Source organism: Tachypleus tridentatus, chromosome 8 (genome assembly GCF_004210375.1).
Source record: "Tachypleus tridentatus isolate NWPU-2018 chromosome 8, ASM421037v1, whole genome shotgun sequence".
NCBI classification, from domain to species: domain Eukaryota; kingdom Metazoa; phylum Arthropoda; class Merostomata; order Xiphosura; family Limulidae; genus Tachypleus; species Tachypleus tridentatus.
The window spans coordinates 21,343,829-21,363,913 of record NC_134832.1 but is presented as its reverse complement, the minus strand read 5'-3'; the positions used below and the strand labels follow the sequence as shown (position 1 = coordinate 21,363,913).

Below are 20,085 nucleotides of genomic sequence, written 5' to 3'. Positions count from 1 at the left end.
CCAACTCCCTTTTCCTCCCTCTTAGCTATCAATTATCAAGATTTTTGGCCTCTAACAATGGCCGCTGCTAGAAGAATATGGCTTCTCATTTATTTATGTCACCAAAGTGATTGCACTACACCAAGCTCAAATGAATGATACATAGTGCGTCTACTATCCGGGAAATGAATACCCTAGGAGACTTATCTGCAACTGAAATCATACGATGCTGCTAGATTTGATATTCTAATCTGGTTGATTGAAGCTGCCGTAAAAGACGTTGCAAATTAGATACCACACAGTCTCACTTGTGTACGTAAGAAGAAAAAATAAAATAAATACTGGACTTTAATATGAGAATAAAATAAATATCAGTATACATAACCTTGGATCACAAGAAAGTGTTTCTTCGCTCCAGCTACCGTTTTTTTATGCTAATCCGAAACTATTTCAACTTCTCAAATTACGCATTAAACTTTATATCAAACATACATGGAAGAATAGAATTTGAATGTTCCGTTATTATTTCAAACAAAATCTTGAAATGCCAACTTACATAATTTATTTGATTCATCCACATGAACCATTTGGTTCACCCTGTTACTAACATTAAGCCTACTGATATATGTACCCTGATGCTGACTTCAAGCCTACTGATACATGTACCCTGATACTAATATTAAGTTTACCACAGTAGCATAAGTTATGTAATTTGACGGGAGGTTAATATTGGCCCGACAAACATATAATTCTTATTTTACTTGAATAAAAAAATAACACTAAATTCCGGGTTTCGACAGCTTTCGTGAGCACAGCACAGATAGCCCGAACAAAACGTTGATAAAAATTTCTAACCTTCTATAAACACAGAAAACACCAGTATATTATGTTCACAATAAAGAGAAATATAACTGAACATTTTAATAACTACTTTATCTGTTAGTATACATTAATACAGACCGACCTAAAAATATTCAATGATTTGATATTATTGTTAAGAATAATTCATGTTTGTCATCTGTAAACATAACTACTTCCTACTGTGGAATAATTCATGTTTGTCATCTATAAACATAACTACTTCCTACTGTGGAATAATTCATGTTTTTCATCTGTAAACATAACTACTTCTACTGTGGAATAATTCTAATATACAACAACCACAATAACTTAGGTAAACCAAAAATGTAGTGACAAATGTAAAGTATTAAAAATAATATTTATTAAACATTTTTCCTACATCTTATGTAAAAATGTTTCAAATAGATGTATTTTCATTCATTTTAGGTCGCATCCTCTCCTAGTGGCTCAGCGATAAATTTGAAAGATTATAACGCTAAAAATCGGGATTCGATACCCAGGATCAGCACAAATAGCCCATTACGTACCTTTGTATTTAGTAAAAAACAACAACAGAAATCCTTCGTGTTAGAACTATTTTCAGTTGATCGTTGTTTTTACATGCTTGATCATTGTTTTTACATGCTTCCTATTTAATAATATTTCCGACCTTGTTCTTCGATAATATTTGTTGATTCAACATGACTGCTTGAAACCGTTGGATTTCATGGTATACCCTAGCACGCATATTTGGAAATAAGAAAGCTTTAAGAACAAAGAGAGAGTTGTTTCTGCTAAATCAACCTTCATAAAGCTTGACATTTTTACAGGGATGTTTGTAATGTAATATACTAAAGAAGAACAATCAAAAGATTTTACTAGGAAAATGTATCTCAAATTTGATCTACAATTGTGTCAAATTTCTTTATTTCTTCAACGTGTATACTATAAGATGATTTTTACACTTCATTTGTAACAGTTTGTTATTTAAGTGTATGACATATAGTAGAACAAATCAGGCCTTGCTAAACAATATTTACAATGTACTCTAAATAGATGAAATACGATCAGGCACAACACCTATAGCACTGTGTAGAATTGAACTCTTAACAACAAACAAATAAAAATTATTTTAGAAGATGTTAAAAGATTTTTAGTTTGTGATTTTATATATCTCATTACATTCTAATTTTCTTGCAAGAACCATATTTGTGTTTCAAGTCTTGTTTTCTTAAATCATTCATAAAGATATATGTCCATCTTACCGATGCAAACACAAGAGCACTTTTGTTTCTTCTTTTTTGTTCGAAGTTTGAATGCATCTCACGCTATGGCGTTTGCGCAAGCTCAGTGGTTCTTTTTCTAAGCTGGCGTTCTCGGGCTGACAAATGGGATTACTAATTACCTACAGTGGAGATTTTGTTCCTAAATTTCTCTACGGATTGATCAATGGCAATAAAAAAAGTGTGTAAAAGGTCATAACTTTTGTTTTTACATGTCACATATTGTAACTCGTAGGAGAATCATTAATCCTTTCCTCACTTATTAACGACATTCTTCTAGCTTTTATAGATCGTTTCCAGTTTCTTTGATTTTAAATGCCCCCTAGTGGCACAGCGGCATGTCTGCGGACTCACACCCTAGCAACCGGGTTTCGATACCCGTGATGGGCAGGGCACAAATAGCTCACTGTGTATCTTTATGCTCAATTCCAATCAATCAGTCAATGATTTTAAAAATACAAACCCCCTCTTATCTGCTTAAGCAAGCCTTTGGTTCATTTTAACATAATAAATAATATTCGCATTATTACTAAACGCTATGAAAATATTTAAAAGGTAAAATAATTTTAATTCCAACATTTTTTTATGGAATTTGAAATGGGTTATTTATAATATATATATATATACTGCCTTATACCTTAATTGTAACACAACAGTTGAGCGTGTATGTTATAAAATACGCACGTATAAAATTTTTGTTTCATAAATGTCATTATCCTATTGTTAATAGTTTCTGTCAATATCTATTGGAACCAGTCTTTTTTTTAAATGTCTTTAGGTTTTGTCTATAAGCAGTTGTAAGAAATGTCACCAGTGGCAAAAACATTATATACGTAACGTTCTCACAATCAAGAATGTTTCGTACTTACTGCATTATAATACATTGATGTTCATACATTTAAGGAAAATGTATTAGTTCTTTTGTAGTATTCAAATATGCCAATTTGATATGCGTTCTTTTACACCATGGTAATCTAATCGTTGATACAGACGCAAACTTTCAGTTCGTAACATATAAGTAAACTTGTGTGTTCAACATTCACTATCACGTCGATGGTTCTTTCGTGTATTTAATATCTAAGAAAACTTTGTTGATTTCCTTTTACTAAGATAAATATTTTGAAACATTTAGAGTGATCGTGATGGGGTTGAGTTTTCAGAAAAACGAGTCTTTCAAAATTTCACTAGTAATTAATATTTATTGGACACAACAAATGTCAAGTTTCTATTTACATGGCTTCGCTGCGACAATTCTATTAAACATTAAAAATTATGTAAAACGTTGCCAAGTCACAAGAGACACTATACATAACATATAACAGACACTTAATGAAATGGTATAGAGTAATATTAAAAATTAAATTGTTAAAGTAAACATACTTCTATCATAATTTGTACGGTTCTTAACAAAAATACAAAACACTGGAATGTTTTCTAGCATAATGTCTCGCTGTTATTGAATTTAACGTAAATAACAAAAAGAATGCATTGAATGTATTTATTTCTTGTGGTTCTGGATGTTATTATTATTTTATAGAGACAACATTCAAAGTTTGACAATTTACAACCATTTTTCGGAAAAGAACCCACAATAAAGGAAAAAAAATTGAAGGTCAATTTACGAAAGCTTAGTGACTTGATGATGAATTGTTCAACATAGAAGAAGTCGGCGAAATTTTTACAGAATAAATTATTTTACATGACACTTAAACATATCAATAGGGTCTCCATAATGTCGGATCACTGTGTACATTAGTAGCTCCAAAAAGAGTGCTTCCGCTAACCGTTGGAGTCACGTGAGCTGTCTGTCTGTCTTCGCTGTTACTGCTTTCTGATTGGATCGTACCATCCGTGGAGCTGGTGTTTGCTCGAGAAGCTGCCATATTGGTTAGTCCTGCAACCAGTTGTTCGTTGCGATGGTGTTGTTGGGTAGCAAGAGTAACATCCACAGCTGATCTCAGCTCATTGCCCAAAAGATGTAGAGATGGATGAATTTGAGACTGAGAGACGCTGGAATAGAGCTGAGGATAAAGGAGGGACGGGGGAACTACTGGAGGACTCAAATACATCCCAGCAGCAGCCGCTGCATTACCGTTTCCGTTACCATAGCAACTGTGAGATGCCAAAATTCCATACCCTCCGTGACTGACCGACAAGCAAGAGGCTGCGCCATTGGCCGATAAGAGCGGTACTGTAGTACTGGGTGTCTGTTGGTTAATCCCAGCGCTGTTAATCCCGCCTAATCCCTGTCGCAGTTCGGATAATCTATTAGATAAACAAAAGTCAGTTGCTGCAGCCACAGCACTGTTGTACCGAGATACTAATATTGAGTCTGTCTTTAGGGCAAGAGCACTGTTCTGGTCGTTCAGCGCAGCTAAAGAACTTCCTCCTCCGCGTTCAGATAAACCTAAAATAAGCGAGAACATTATACGTGAAGAAAAATCAAAATACTCTCTCCAGTACATTTATATTAAGAGCTACAAAGTGAAATATTAACTTTCTTATAAACCGCATAAGGTTTGTCTTAACTTTAAGAGTTTCTGTACCTTTTTAGATAAAGAACCATCAGTATCGTCAAAATGTTTATCAACTCCTGTGCACTGCATAAAACAGCTAAAGGATGCTTGAAATTTGCAATATTTATTTATAACAAGGCAAAATCTCTGCTTCATAACAATGTAAATCAGACATCTAGCGATCAGTGATGTGGCTTGAAATACTGAGGTTTATCAACTCATCGTATGTTATATATAAATGTACGTATGCATATGTGCGTATACATAAAGTGATGTCATAAAACATTATATCATTTGTCACTTTGAAGTTTCAAGTGTTCCAAATTGTTTATTAACCATACCTAAAACTTTAAAAAGAACATAACTTATGGAAGTTTCACTATGGTGAACCATCACGACGAATGGAAACCAGACTAACAGGGTAGCTACTGCAAATTGGTTTCAATTGTCTCATAATGTCGTGAGCAGAATATAGAACCCCTCCTAGACCAATGGAGAAATTGCTCGTTCACTCGAATAACGTAAAATAGCATCTGTAACTTAAGCAGACAGCGCTATCTGTCGTTTCTGCTTCGAAACTAAATCAGATTGTTTGTAGTCTAAAATGGACTCCATGTCAGTGTACAGACGGTTTCAATCATCTTCACAAAGCCAAGAATGGATCGAGTAGACTAGGAATATGAATCCATATCATTTTCTAGATGAGTCACACCTCATCATATAGACACATTTCACACATCGTCATTTGGAGAGAATCTGAAATCAAATCCACACCCAGTTTTATACAGGAAAGTTATGTCTATGAGTGCTGTGAAAAGTACTGGTTGATATATGGACTTCTAAATCATGTGGTTGATACCATTAATATCACACATTGTACGGACAACATTCTATAACTCTTTAACCTAAAATTTTCTGATGCAATAGACCTTGATTTCAGTCTTATGGAAGACAACACAAGACCACACTATGTTAAACTGATGGACATTCCTTGTAGAAAGAGGGGAGACTAGCGGAATGGAATTGCTGTATTCTCTCCAGACTTTAATTCTCTAAATCATGTATTGGTTGTTCCATAAACACGTTTTATTCCCCCTCAATGTATTTTTGACAGTAACGACGTCTTGAAAAGAGGTCTGTCGGAGGGCAATTGAGAATAACTTCGTTGATCATTTTGTCGACCGATTGGAATAAAAAGATTTAAGAAACTACAGCAGGTGCACAACACTTTTTATGAGGAAACGTAACTAAAATCATGAAAGCCAATGATAAAATTAAGATTTGATAATCATATCTGAACAAATCTCGCAGAGTGCGTTCTAAAAACTTAGTTTTACGTATTTTTCTGTTATCTAATAAAAGATATAACGAATTAACAATATTTTCAAGGTGGCCACTCTTATTTTGTCAACCCCCTGTATATTTGCTACCTACATGAGATTTTCATGACTTAGTTCTGTAACTTTACAGTTACAGTATTGAAAACTTCAAATAAATTCGTTATAATGTCCATTCAAATAGCTTAGAAATATTTACGTCATTGTTAAGTATGAAAATGACTGAACTAAAAGTCCCTGATGCGGACTTTTCTACTTATTTACAAAGTGTTTTACCATTTAATCATGAAGACCTTTAACGGACAGTTATGTACTTATTTTTGAATTGTTGCGACAACGGGTGGTCACACTTTTTTAAAAAATCTGTTAATTTTAAAGAACGAAAAATAAGACAATAACTTATGAAATTGAGAAAACACTATAAGGATATGTTTGATGCAACAAACTACAGAATAGTATCTAAGCTACGAACATATTTTAGTTACCTGAGGTTAATTGTATCGAATTGGAGCAAGAATGGTGAGTGGTTCCTGTCAATGCGTCCTCTAACGTATAATTTACTGGTGGTGCTGGGAATGCGGATCCCTGTATTGAAGATGTTGATGCAAGGTATGATGGGTAAGGCGGAGCATAAGGATTCCAATGATGTTCAGTTCCAGCCAGATGGAGAGCTTGAACATGGTCTGGAAAAAATCATTTTGTATCTGTGTCATTCAAATTATAAACATATTTGCTTAAACAGAGGTATTATAGTTTGTCTGGGTTTGTAAGATAAACCTCTGAAATATCTAGAAACAGATGCCATTTTAAACAAAAATATAACTTATAATGCTTATCTCATCGTGACAGATTATGCATCAGAAATTTAATACGGTTACTTTATAAGAACAAACAAAAATCATTGTGCTCAAAGTTTAAAACTACTTACAAACCATCAAGCTTTACCTGTCTCTCAGAGGTTAGCATGTGGTAAGTCTCAAGTATATTTAAATTATTTTTAATTACGATCACATATTAACGGTTAGAAGTATAAGAATGCATAGCATAACTATTTTTGAAATATTACGATAACGCACGTCTAATCAATATATGTACGTGACTTCTAGAAGTGCACTTGTTGTGAAGTAACATTTTCAATTGTTCTTTACATGGAACTGTATCGAATAATTCTCTTTTTTCTCAGTTAAGTAACATGTAGACTCATTCTGTGTTTCATAACTATTCTCAAGTCGAATAATTCCACATTTCAACGCTGATAGTTCATTATCTTCAACAGTAGAAATGATTTATAATGGTATACAAATATTCGTTAATAATCAGTTTGACTTTTAAATACTAATATCTACATAGCACAAAATAATAGCCATGTCAAGGTAAAATTACAATTATGAAATAATGCCAGCCACCTTCCTAGATTTATTGTCAAGTTTGTTTTTTTACAGCAAAGCCACATGGGCTGATCTGCTGAGTTCACCGAAGGGAATCAAATCCCTGGTTTTAGCAGAGTAAATCCGTAAATTTACCGCTATACCAGCGGGTGACTATTGTCATGCAAATCAAAAAGCTGATAGTAGTTTATTCTCCCTAAAATACATGTGATTTATCATTCAGCATTTAACCTATGCTTACACATTGTGGATAGTTTTCCCTGTGTTTATATTTCTAAATCCATTTTAGTTCTTATAATTACTTAATTTACATGTTCTTGCTAATTTTAGTAATATTAATGTAATAATTTCAACAATGATTTTATTAGTATTTTTGTCACTGTGTTCCATGTTGAATATAACGTGCGTAATTAGAATATTTCTATTATCTTACCTTTTAACGACTGTTTCTGAGCATAATTAAATTGTAACACGGTCTTTACTGTCTACCGAAAAGCGCCTGCTCAAAAGTTCGCAGAAAATAAACCAAAACGTTTTCATTTAGACATATCAACATATTCTTTGTTATATTTTATCAATACTTGATACATTCTTGTTTCAATTATCACTTTGAAGTGTCAGAGTTTAAAATGGTCCAAAATTGTTTATATACTTTGGCTAAACCTAAAAAAAAAACCAAAAGACATGGACGCTTCACTCATATGAAGAACCACCTGAAAACTGGAAGCAACTATATCATAGCAGGTTACCGTGAACTGGCTAAAAGACACCATTATGCTTAGAATAATGCATACCCATTTTCAAACAGATGGTACATTTGCTTGACCACCTGAAGAATACACATCATCATTCACAAATAGAAGAATCGCTAACTATCGATTCTGGCTTCATGAAATATAAACACCTACTCCGTGACTGAGTCAGATATTCACCGACGCAATTGGATGCCATGTTAGTGTACATGTGGTTAGAAACTGATTTCGCAAGGCTAAGAACACGTCCAGTTGACCTCTAACGTGTGAAGTACCATTACGTTGATAAATATGTTGCGCTTCACTTTGCAAGCAGATGACATGTATGTACGCATTGATACATACTCTGAGATAAGATCCACCCTACATTTTCACATATAAACATAATGCGTATAGTGATTGTGGATGTATTACGTCGAAAGGATTAAGCACTTGTAGACTTGTTACCTTCTACACCCTCTAGAATGATACATATAATGCTGTACATTATAAGGAAATATGCTGAAGCAAACGACCCTGACTTTAGCTTCAGAGAAAATTATGCTCTACCCTAACAATGTAAAACTAGTCAACACATTCCTTGAAAAAAAAAAAAAGAACTGATGGTATAACACGCCTGCGTGTTTACCAACTTCAGACACATCGAGCATGCATGAGATATACTTGGTAAACGCGTCATGTGCTATTAACGGATTCCGTGAGGTAAAGATCGCCTAAAACAGCTCTTTCACAGATGTGGTCAAGAATGTCCCAGGAAAGCAACATCAGTTCGAGGCTACTGTTACTATTCGAACGGAAAATACCCCACTTTACAGTAAAATGTTATGAACTGCAAAGATATAAATCAATCCTCATTTATCATTGAGATATGTAACTTAATTTTGATAATTTAATAACAATGAAAAGAAATTGTTAGTATCATGACTAATTATAGCGTTGCAATAGAAATGCGCAATTAAATATGGGATAATTAGGAACTATGTCATGGTCTTTATCTTGACTTACACATTAGTTATAAAGCAGATATTTAAACAGAAGTCCCTGGAGGCTCAACGACAAGATTAAAGTCTTATAACTTTAAAAACTAGGTTTCCAAACCTACGATGGGCACAGCGTAAATAGCCCATTAAGACTTGCAGTGAAATAAATTTAAATCTGCAAGTACCTTCCAGTGATATTTTAATCACATAATAAACGAAAATGTCAATTAGAACTTCGAGAAAAGGTTTTCTTACAAGCGAATATACTTTTAAATATATGTATACTGCTCAGTTGCTCATAATTTCTTTTTAAAAAATACTTTAGAAAATCCGCCCGTTAATTTTGTGCTTCTAAAAAGCTCGGCCGATCATCCTATTTTGTATTTTGGTGTTTTCTTCAGAAAAGCTGTGTTACTATTCCTGTCTAACCTATCATTAAAGTAATTCGCACGACAAAACTCAAATAATCAAACCTTTTCGTGCAACAGATGATTTGGAACAGAAATCGTTTTATATTCCTCCATTTACTTACACATTAACAACACTTCCACTCTTTCTCACGACCACCACCCTCATGTTGGGAAACTTAAGTTCCTGGGCTTCTGATCTGAACAACATGGAGTAAAAAAGTTATACGAAAGAAACAAAAACCAGCACGCAGACATGTACACTCTTAATTGTGTTGGAAACAGGATGAGATGAACAACTCTAATTTGCAGTTTCCGTGCAGGCAACAGGACAGTCTCTCCTCGTGGAGTCATTATTGGGACAACACCATTTGTCACTATGTGTTTACTTTGAAGGCAACAAGCGGTAATGATGATGACTATTAGGCTCCTTTGAGACTCGCCAATCTGACCTATTCGTCGTTCTACATCCATTGACTGCTGTTCCTAACATCGAACTATTTTCTATCGAAATCAACAGATTCCTTTCTTCGAACAGTTCAGGAGCTAGCATGTAATTGTCTTCGCAAAAGAATTTGGATCATTCTTTTACCATTTGTTTTTTATCAACGAGCTCTGATAAATGTATTTTACAAATTTGGCCACATATGAGAAACGTAGTTATACCTTTTGATACCTTGCTTTGTAGAATGGTGAGTAATTCGATCCGAAACAAAATGTTAAAGCATTTAATATTTCAAAGGTTTTCAAATCAGGTCAATAGATAACAAGTTTCTTAAACACCAATAATCAGTTTTATTGGAAAACCTACCAACGTTAGCATACTGTTATGATATTTGCATTTTATAAAATTATTAACAGACTGTATCTAAAATAACCAGAAATCGAAATTAAAACGTAGATAAGAAAAAAGTAGATAAATTCTAATTCATGCCAGCGTCAATAATTTTAAAACAGATGGGCTACTAAATGAACATAAACTATAATTTTGTTTTCTTGGGCTCGCTTAAGTAAAAAGGCATCAGGTCATTTAATCTTTTGGTTAACCCAAACTACTTGTCACGATGCAAATTCTGACTGTCATTAGCGATTTGTGAATCATATTTTAAATGTCTAAATTATAGGATTTCTTATAATTGATTTAGTCACTTCTAATTTTTTTTATATTCAGTGTTTTTAACAACTTAATTTCTCTAACTCAAACAATTTATAAAGTATGTTACATTGTGCATTTGAAAGAATAAAGCGTATTTTCGTGCACTTCTTGTTATAAACAGAAATACCGAACACTGAGACATTGTTAGCACCATAATTTATATGAAACTACTGATACATGACACAGTAATACTTCACATTAAAATACGTATGAAGTGGAGGAAAAAAACTGATATAACAACAATCTTTCAAGTCCAGTAATCTAATAACAGTCACAAGGGAATGCTTTATTGTGCATACTAGTTTTAATTCGAAGAAAACGTTTATAAGTCAATGTCAAAAAAACAATTAAAAGTCCTAAGTAGAAAAGTAGAACATTTGACAAAAAACATCATTGCGTCAGCATAAAAATTCGTGAAGTTGAAAATTTAATTACTTCAAAGTTAAGACATAACTTTCAATTGTTAGTTGCTGAGCTGCGTTTTATTAACTTATTCATTCTTGAGGAATAATAATATTTCAAATACATTTTTTTAAACTTTTAATTTAAGAATATACAATACTACTCTTTTAAATTATTTGTTTACCAAGAATACTCAAAAAGAAATGTTTATTACCACCCAGTCTGTTAATTTCTGGAAAAAGCCACCATACACAAACACTACACATATATATACACTCTTTGTATTGAAACTTCACCTGAAACGTGTAATTACAAACTATGTCAAATACTCACGGTTTAAGAACTTGTGCATGTTTTATTTATAAGTCCTACACAGAATCACCCAAGACACGTAGCGTTGATGCATCAGTATTATACTGATTACACTAAGCTTACTAAACTTCTCTAGCTTAATCGATTGAGTAGTAATCTACCGTCACGCAAGCCGAGTTTACTTATCTGTAGGCCTTATCTGTAATTATGCACACAATAGTGGATAGGTAACACAAAATTACATTCTAACATACGTGTATATTATAAAGTTTGTTACAGAACAAATGATAAATGGACGAAACTTTAGTCCAAAAATCACAATATTTAGTATGTTTGTATTTGTACATCAGAAATACAGTGTAACAACAAAGCTTGCGGCAAATTATCGTTAACAGAATGTATTGACATGATACAAATATTCCGTTAAACAGCCTTTCTTAATACCTTTTTTTGGTAATGACATTCTATCTATACAAGAAGGAAATAACAACGCACTATGTCAAAGTCATTAAAATTTTGGAGGAAATTAATAATAAAAAAAAACACTAAGTGAATACATAAATTTATTATTCCACAAAGCAATTTTAAGTTCTTTTCATGGATTAATTTTCTTTTTAAGACTAAAATCGGTTGTTTCAAGGGAGTTGTAAAAGATTAACTTACAATTTCGGGAGGTGAGAAAAAAGGTATTAAACCACGAATATCTTAAGTAAGGGTTATCAGTTTATTCCTTTGTATAAAAACTTTACGGCTAAAATATACTTCAGTAACGCAGCTTCGAGAGAGTAAGTAAAAACTATTTTATTTTCTATGATGTTTCACCACTTACCACATGACCAAATAAATGTGCCATGTGTTATGTTTGTAATGTTAGTACAAAGAAACGATTAATTTCCTAAACCTTTATGATGATACAGCGACCACTGCTGATATGTTTACAAATACAAACAGGTGACAATGAATGCGATCTGCATTCTAAAAATCACTTTCTCTAAAATCTAAGACTTTGCTTACAATATAAGGCTCAGCGTGGCCAGGAGGTTAGGGCGCTCGACTTGTAATCTATGTGTCACGGGTTCGAATCCCCGTCACACCAAACATCCTCGCCCTTTCATCGTGGGGGCGTTATAATGTGTGGGCAATCCCACCATTCGTTTATTAAAAGAGTAGCCCAAGAGTTAGCGGTAGGTGATGCTGATTAGCTACCTTCCCTCTAGTTTTACACTACTAAATCAGAGACAGTCGGCAAAAATTGCCCTTGTGTGGCTTTGAGCGAAATTCAAACCAATAAACCAAACTTACAATACAAATAAACTAGGTATATTTCAATAATCTGTCAAACAATTTCAGTAACTTAAATTAAGGTATAGATAGAGATATTAATTCAACGATTGAATATGTTTGTTTGGATAAGTAGATTTGTAACCTCTTTAACCTGATAGAAAGTGTATCCGTGCGGTTATGCGAGTCCTGCAGCCCGGATTTTTGTTCCACTAAGATATTTGTTAACATTTCAAATTATAGTTTGTACCCTGTAATTTATTTATCTGTTACATACATGCATAGTTATTTATTTAAATATTTTTCATCCATTTTTAGAAATTAATGTGAAAGAAAATGTTTCCACTCTTGAGAAAATCCTACTTCATTGTCTTATCAGATATTTTTTAAAACCAATCCAACATTGTAATTTGAACGGTAGCTTTATCAGCTTATCCTTTACGCAGCTCTTTTTTTTTTTTTTTTGGCTATTTGTCTCTAGCACAGATGTTTAAAATATATAAAGTGCTGATTTCCAGCGAATCATCATGCATGATACTGTAATTTCGCAGCTAATAAATTAAATTTAGAACACAATATGTATATAATTTTTTTAGTTATACTTGTATTAACTTTTTCAGTTGCTTAGCGACCAATGTTAGAAACAAACTGTGCTCGAGGAACCAGCCTTATAAGCCACCCGTTGCGTTCAACATGTTCACAATAAAGTTAAACAAGGTTTATGATTATTTTTCAGATGCTTATAATAAACTTAAGAACATATAATTACACAGTCATTCACTCACATATTAGTATACAGAAAGAGATAGCTTTCGTTAATCGTTTACAGCCGTTCACAAATAACACACACCCTATATATATATACACGCACATGTATATTAAATCCATAAATATACATTACTGAATCTGACAGAAATAAATAGCATTTGATGTTTTTCAATATCAATTTGTGCTCTAGTGTTTTAAAACATAATGTTTTAATATATAATCTCACCAAACATACTGTACCATGAAGTGTATACACATGCATACACACCAGAATTGATCGTGCACTTCCAAAAGGAAGCCATTTTTAATGAACTTCTTTTCTTTGACATTAACAATACTCTCGTCTATTACTCACACGAGAGAGAAACCAAGAGCTATGATTTTCTTCTAGCTTACGTTACAGAAGTGATATTTTCTGTACTAGTTTACAGCACCATCTGCCAAATAGTGTATCAATTGTCAGCGAGCTACATATCTAATGATAGCTTTCACGAAAGACGGTTATTCCTAGCAACCGAGTTAGCTGCGGAAGCTACTAGTATAAACATATACGTTCTGCAAACTTAGAGGTCTTCATTATGACCGGTTAACCACAAACGTCCCCTCTCGACGTTTATTTCGCCGTTCACTGGCACTGACGACTTGCAAGGCGCCATGCTATTGACAAAGCAATTTACCACAGTTTTCTCTCAGCAAGCTGTCTCTTATCCTTCATCTCAGCTTGATAAATTGTTCTTCTTATGAAGCTGACGGTCGAATTTAGGTTTTAAATCCCCCTGTACGGAGATGGTAGGGTTCACCTCTTCGAGGTATTTATCACTCGCCTATTTCGCCGAAAAACGAGATTAAAAGAGGAGAGATATTCCTTGCCTCTCAAGTTTCACTCCGTGAATGAAAACGAAACGTACTTCTACGAAACTTTCTAGCTTGATTATTGAGAATATATACGCTTGTGTGTAATTCCAGAAGAAAAAAAAGTAAAAGACACGGATATAAAAATAAGACCTTATCACTAGCGCTTTATTTAAATTTCTGTCTTTAGGAGACAGACTAACAGATAAGTCTAAACATTTAACACTTGAATGTGCTTATATCGTACTTTTGATATTTTCCTTTTTCAATTGTCCACGGTAAGTTTCTATACTTCAGGGTTCGATTGTCTGTTGTAGACAGAATAGCAAATAATAAATTATATAAGCCTTTTCCATTTATTCTTTTTTTTTATTTCAATCGTCCTTTTCTAATACTAAAAATATTCTATGAATGCGTTTTTACATGAAAAGAAACCTCTAATACAATTTTTATACTTTATTTTCAAAACAAATATAAAAATGAAATTAATACAGTATAATATAGTTAAATTTGTTATAAATCTAATTAATCCATCTTTCTCATGTCATGACATAATATTATATTTTTCATATTACAAGAAAATGTTGAAAGACGGTGTGCTTAGTTAGATTTAAATTTTGCGCAAAACTACACGAGAGCTATCTGCACAAGCCGTCCCTAATTTAGCACTGAAATAGCAAAAGAAAGGCAGCTGGTCATCACCACCCACCGCTAACTCTTGGGCTACTCTTTACCAACGATTAGAGGGATTAACTGTACATTATAACGATACCATGGCTGAAAGAACAAGCTGGTTTGGTGTGACGGGGACTTCAAACCGAAACCCGAGGGTTGTTGATTGAGCGCCCCAACTATCAGGCCATGCCTCCTCGGATGGTGTGCTTAAAAGTAAATCTTAGAAACTTAGATAGGTCAATTTAAAAATCCAGTTTTATGTATTTCGATTAAAATAATTGAAATTGGCCAACTGGACAAAGCACATTACTTGCTTTGATAGAAATTTTAAAAAGATATCATTGTCATTAGGTGGGTTCCAGTCCGCTTAATTCACTACAGTGAAAATTTGGAAAATTGCCTTATTTCAACGGAAGTTCTCCAAAGTCAAAATAATTGATATCAATTGATCTTCGTCGAACAAATAGAAAATGACCCACTTCAAGGATGTGTTGAAAGGCGCAGGTAGCCCTCGTGTAGCTTTGCGCGAAATTCAAAACAAATTAAACCAAATGTGGTGAAAGCAACCAACATTAATTAAAATGTCATTAATTTACAATCTCCATCATACTGAATATGTCTGTCATTACTCGGCCCTATAAAAATTAAATCACGATGTAATTTATCCTATTATTTAAAAAAAATCGACATAGCGTTATCTCTCATTAGAACATGCAATCTGATAAAATCATGGGAGCATGTTATCATTACTACATAATTACAGAATTACTTTTTATTGTTTACAGAATAGTGCCCAAAGTCAACGATCGGCTTTCATTTATCATTGGAATACCGACATATAAAAAGAAAGAACTGGTTGGTTATTATCGTTTCAAGCTAGAAAAAGAGAGAGAGAAAAAAAAAGATTGTTTAGCCACAAGCAAACTGTAAATAGACATTCTGACAGTACACTTACACAGAATATCCTTACATAGTCATAGCAGGTAGTAAACTAATCGTGGTTTCTATCATTGGTTGTTAGGTGTGCCTTAATGACGAGCCAAACCCATCTTCGTTAATGTTATGTTACCTCTATATAATTAGGATGTAGTGCAAGTTAAACAGATGCATTAACATCGACAGATTGTAAGTAGTCTGTCTATAATGTTATGTTACCTCTATCTAATTAGGATGTAGTGCAAGTTAAACAGATGCATTAACATCGACAGATTGTAAGTAGTCTGTCTATACAGAGACTTCCTAGCAGAAGCATTTATACTAGTTGAGCTTAATAGTTAAGTCTTAACAACCGCCAGCCGTGGATAGAATAATCACAAGTCTATAAAATATGTAGCTGTTTTTTTCGTTATAAAATAAGGAAAGAAACTCATAAAGAAGTTTTGTGACATAATAACTAGTATATTACACGATGCATTCAAATCCGCGAAGGAGGTTTAAGTCGTGCTCTTTTACAAGAAATTATTGGTTAGTTCTGTCACTGATTACGTACGTACCTGCGGGGGCGCCTGGCATCCTTCGAGGAAACTCTAAAGTCCATTGCTCGGCAGCCTTTCGTCGTAAGTGTTCCCACTCTCGAAGTGGGTCAAGGAACGGAGGACGTTGGCCAAACGCTGTCGCAAAGGCCCGAAGCTGTTGTTGTTGTCCTGGAATGAAATTGCATTTCTAATATTAACTCGAATACAATAACCGAAATTTAAAAAGAAAAAATGATTTGGGTGTGAACTAATTCCAAATGTACTAAATGCTCAAAAAATTACCTCATTTATTTTGTCATCCATTATTTGTCCTTTAACGCACCATAACATTTTTGTTTTAGACATATAGCCCTAACAGTTATTTTAATAAAGATGAAGATTTTAATGCAAAAACAAAAAACAAACGTGAGTGCTCATACAGCAAACTCCTATGATCCACAGATTCACTATCTGTAAGTGTACAAATCTATTATTCCAAAAACAGTTATCTTTACTCTAACTTTTCAAAGACATTTCTCATATTTATAAAGTATAGGTACAGATTAGTTTACTCTATAGAACTATATATATAACAGAGCAAGAAGAGAGTAGGGTATGAAAGTAAACATTGTATACAGTTTTATCTCCACATACGTTGTTGTTTTCTTAGTACAAAAGTATACAATGAGCTATTTTTGCTTTGTCCACCGTGGAAAATCGAACCCCGGAATTTAGACTTGTAAATATGTAAGTTTACTGTTATCCCCACCAAGGAACTGCCTATAGTGTGATTTGTTTTGTTTTTCATTTATTGTCGTTTTCAGAAGTTACCAAAGCTAGTTCATCCGTTTCCAAACCCCAAAGTGTATTTGATATGTTATGAGATACCTTCCCTATCGGAAGTCTGCTTTAGTTCTATAAAAAATGATGTGATTCATATTATAATCACTTTTTCCGTGAGTTAATCTTTATTAAATGTTTAAAAACGCAAAGCGCAATTCGTTTTTCAAAACCACATGTTGTTGAAACAAATAAATAAGACAAGTTCTTGGGATAAAATGATAGTAGAAATAAATAGATTGGTTTTCATGTGCAATCAACCATGTCACATCCCCAGTAGCTCTGCGCTACATCTAAGGGCTTATGGCACTAAAAAATCGAATTTTGATATTTGTGGTGGGCATAGCACAGATAGCCCATTGTGTAGATTGATGTCCAAAGCAAACAAAACCGTCGACAGTATAATCCATATATTTTATTTAAAATGTCATTCAGTACAAACATGACGCTATTTTAGAAAGTGACTTGGTATTTAATTTACTATCTGCAAGCGAAAAATCAAATCTTCCATGATGTAATAAAAATATCTTTACAAAACATGGAACATAACCTAAAGACTAACCACGTGTAGAACGTGATACGATGTAGAAATCTAATACAATTTGATGGAGAACTTGGAAATTTTAGTTGGTTACCAAACAACTCATATTTTGTTTACGTAAAGGATATGAGTTTATAATAACAGTGCATAGCGTGCACTGCTGTCGCTTTGTTTATTTGATTGCCAAGGTAATAACTGGGGAACAAACAACAATTAATTGGTAGAAATGACATGTCCTACTTTTTATTTTCTCCTGAAGGAAAATACCAAAAGAGTTACTGTATCTTTCTCAGAAAAGAATGAATGATGTATGCAAGTTTGAGCGTGCATAGTGTCATTCATAAATGCTCATCACGCACCTTAATGCCATCTAGTTTTTCTTACAGCTCAACAGTGCCATATTTGAACACCGTCACATTCATAATTCAATTAATTGAAACAAATTTGTATAGGTTCGTAAATTTAACATGTCGCATTTGTTCTACTACATTTAATGATATTTTAATACGCAACATTTCTTTGGTTTATTCATAATTTTCATGCAAAGTTATACAAAGGGCTATATCCTTATATATATATATATATCCCTAATTATGAATAGTGAAAGGTAGTCCAAGCTAACACACTTACTTGTGAGGCACATCCGATTCTACACTATGCAGTATATGCTAATAAATCATTTATGGATAAGTCTCTCTCTCTCTTTTTTTTTACAAACTATAATACACATGTATTGCAGTTGGTTCATTAGATTGTTTATAAGGTTACAAATGCAGTTCAACATGTTAAATAATGATAAAACTAACTACAAAAGTATTTTCAAAAGAGTGACAAGAAGTTATTTTAGCCTAAATATTATACAGGATTATTATATCGTGCTTCCAGATTCTTTCTTTTATACTTTAACTATACAATTATTTCTTATTTGCTCTGAGTGAAGAGATTTTATTAAACACCTTTTACGGAAATTTGATGAACGTTAGTATATAACAGGGAGAGGTCAGAAACAAATTTTACAGGACACTCAAACTAATTTATTCTATAACTTTATCGAATTTTTTAATTGTAGGGTCATAATATTGCTTTTGAAAATTATTTACCAAGTACCAGACAAACCAGCAACGACAAAGGAGAGTCACTTTTAAGATATGCATGTACAAAAATAGGGGCAGAAGGAGTTTTGTGTGTGTTTTTCTTATAGCAAAGTCACAACAGCGGCTATGTGTTCTGTCCACCGGAGGGAATCGAGTCACTGATTTTTGAGTTGTAAATCCCAAGACTTACCGTTGTCCCAGCGGGGGAAGGGCAGAAAGAGAGAAAGAAAAGAAAAAGCTTGTAGCAAACAAAATATATTTATCTATCTATCTATACAAAATGAAGTTTAAATCCGTTCAAACTACTCTTCCACAAGCATATTAATGTATTCTGTGTATATAAAATGCAACACAAAAACTTGTATGATAGTGAGGTGAAGACTTCCGCAAATTATAAAATACAATGTGCATAATGTCTATATAATTAAACCGGATTAAATTAACAGTGCTGAAAGTTTGAAATCTAGAATATTCTATATGAATTGCATAATTAAATTCACAAACAATAAAAGCAATTATTATGAACTTTTGAGAGCTGCAACTCATTTAAAAATAAGTGTTAATGGCAAAAACTGTTTTAAACAAAAAATCATGAACTTTAGTGTCAAAAATAAAACACTCAAAGATCAGTAAAATAAATTTACGAATGTTAAATAAAGTTCATAGGACTAAAAAAATCAAGTAAATGGAGCATAAATGGTTAGTTATCAATCAATATTTGCTCAGTCTTTTGGAAGTTTTATTTTGGCAATCGTTTGAGAACTGAAATACTAACTGATAATTAATTTCGGACTAAATTTTTTAACTTTATCCTATGAAGCTAAAAACAGCACCTAATGCTTAAAGTTGTATTTACATACGATAATAAATAAACATAATAAAACCTAACACCACAAACTGGAAGTGTTGGTTTTGGTCGTGTAAACACATGTTTGTTTATGTGGTTGTATGTAAAAGTCCAGAGAAGTAAGATTCCTTTACTGAGCATGCGCCAATTATATTGACTTTATAAGAAAGTGTGCGCAATTCGCTAGTGTCACAGACGTATACATAATGTTGAACTGTTATATGACTCCCCTGTATCTTCATGAATTATTTCTAAACTGCTGTCATAATCCCGCCCGCTGAGAGAATATTATGTAGACATATGTGGCAATAAAACAGTATATCACGTTCTTAGCATCACGCATGATATCTCCGAAAAAAACCTTTGTTCCACCCAGACAGT

The 20,085-nt window shown here is 33.2% G+C and overlaps 1 protein-coding gene across 3 annotated transcripts in view; it reads right to left on the bottom strand.

Annotated features, from left to right (window-relative positions):
* Positions 1–3,281: 3,281 nt before the first annotated feature.
* LOC143258647 (uncharacterized) overlaps positions 3,282–20,085 on the bottom strand; it is a 38,938-nt gene continuing 22,134 nt past the window's right edge. For all 3 annotated transcript variants that reach the window (XM_076517911.1, XM_076517909.1, XM_076517910.1), the window contains 3 exons: positions 16,422–16,571; positions 6,441–6,638; positions 3,282–4,509 (listed from right to left, as the gene is read on the bottom strand). In XM_076517911.1, coding sequence (XP_076374026.1) covers positions 3,818–4,509; positions 6,441–6,638; positions 16,422–16,571 — 1,040 coding nt within the window. In that variant the 3' untranslated portion in view covers positions 3,282–3,817. The remainder of the gene's footprint in view (positions 4,510–6,440; positions 6,639–16,421; positions 16,572–20,085) is intronic.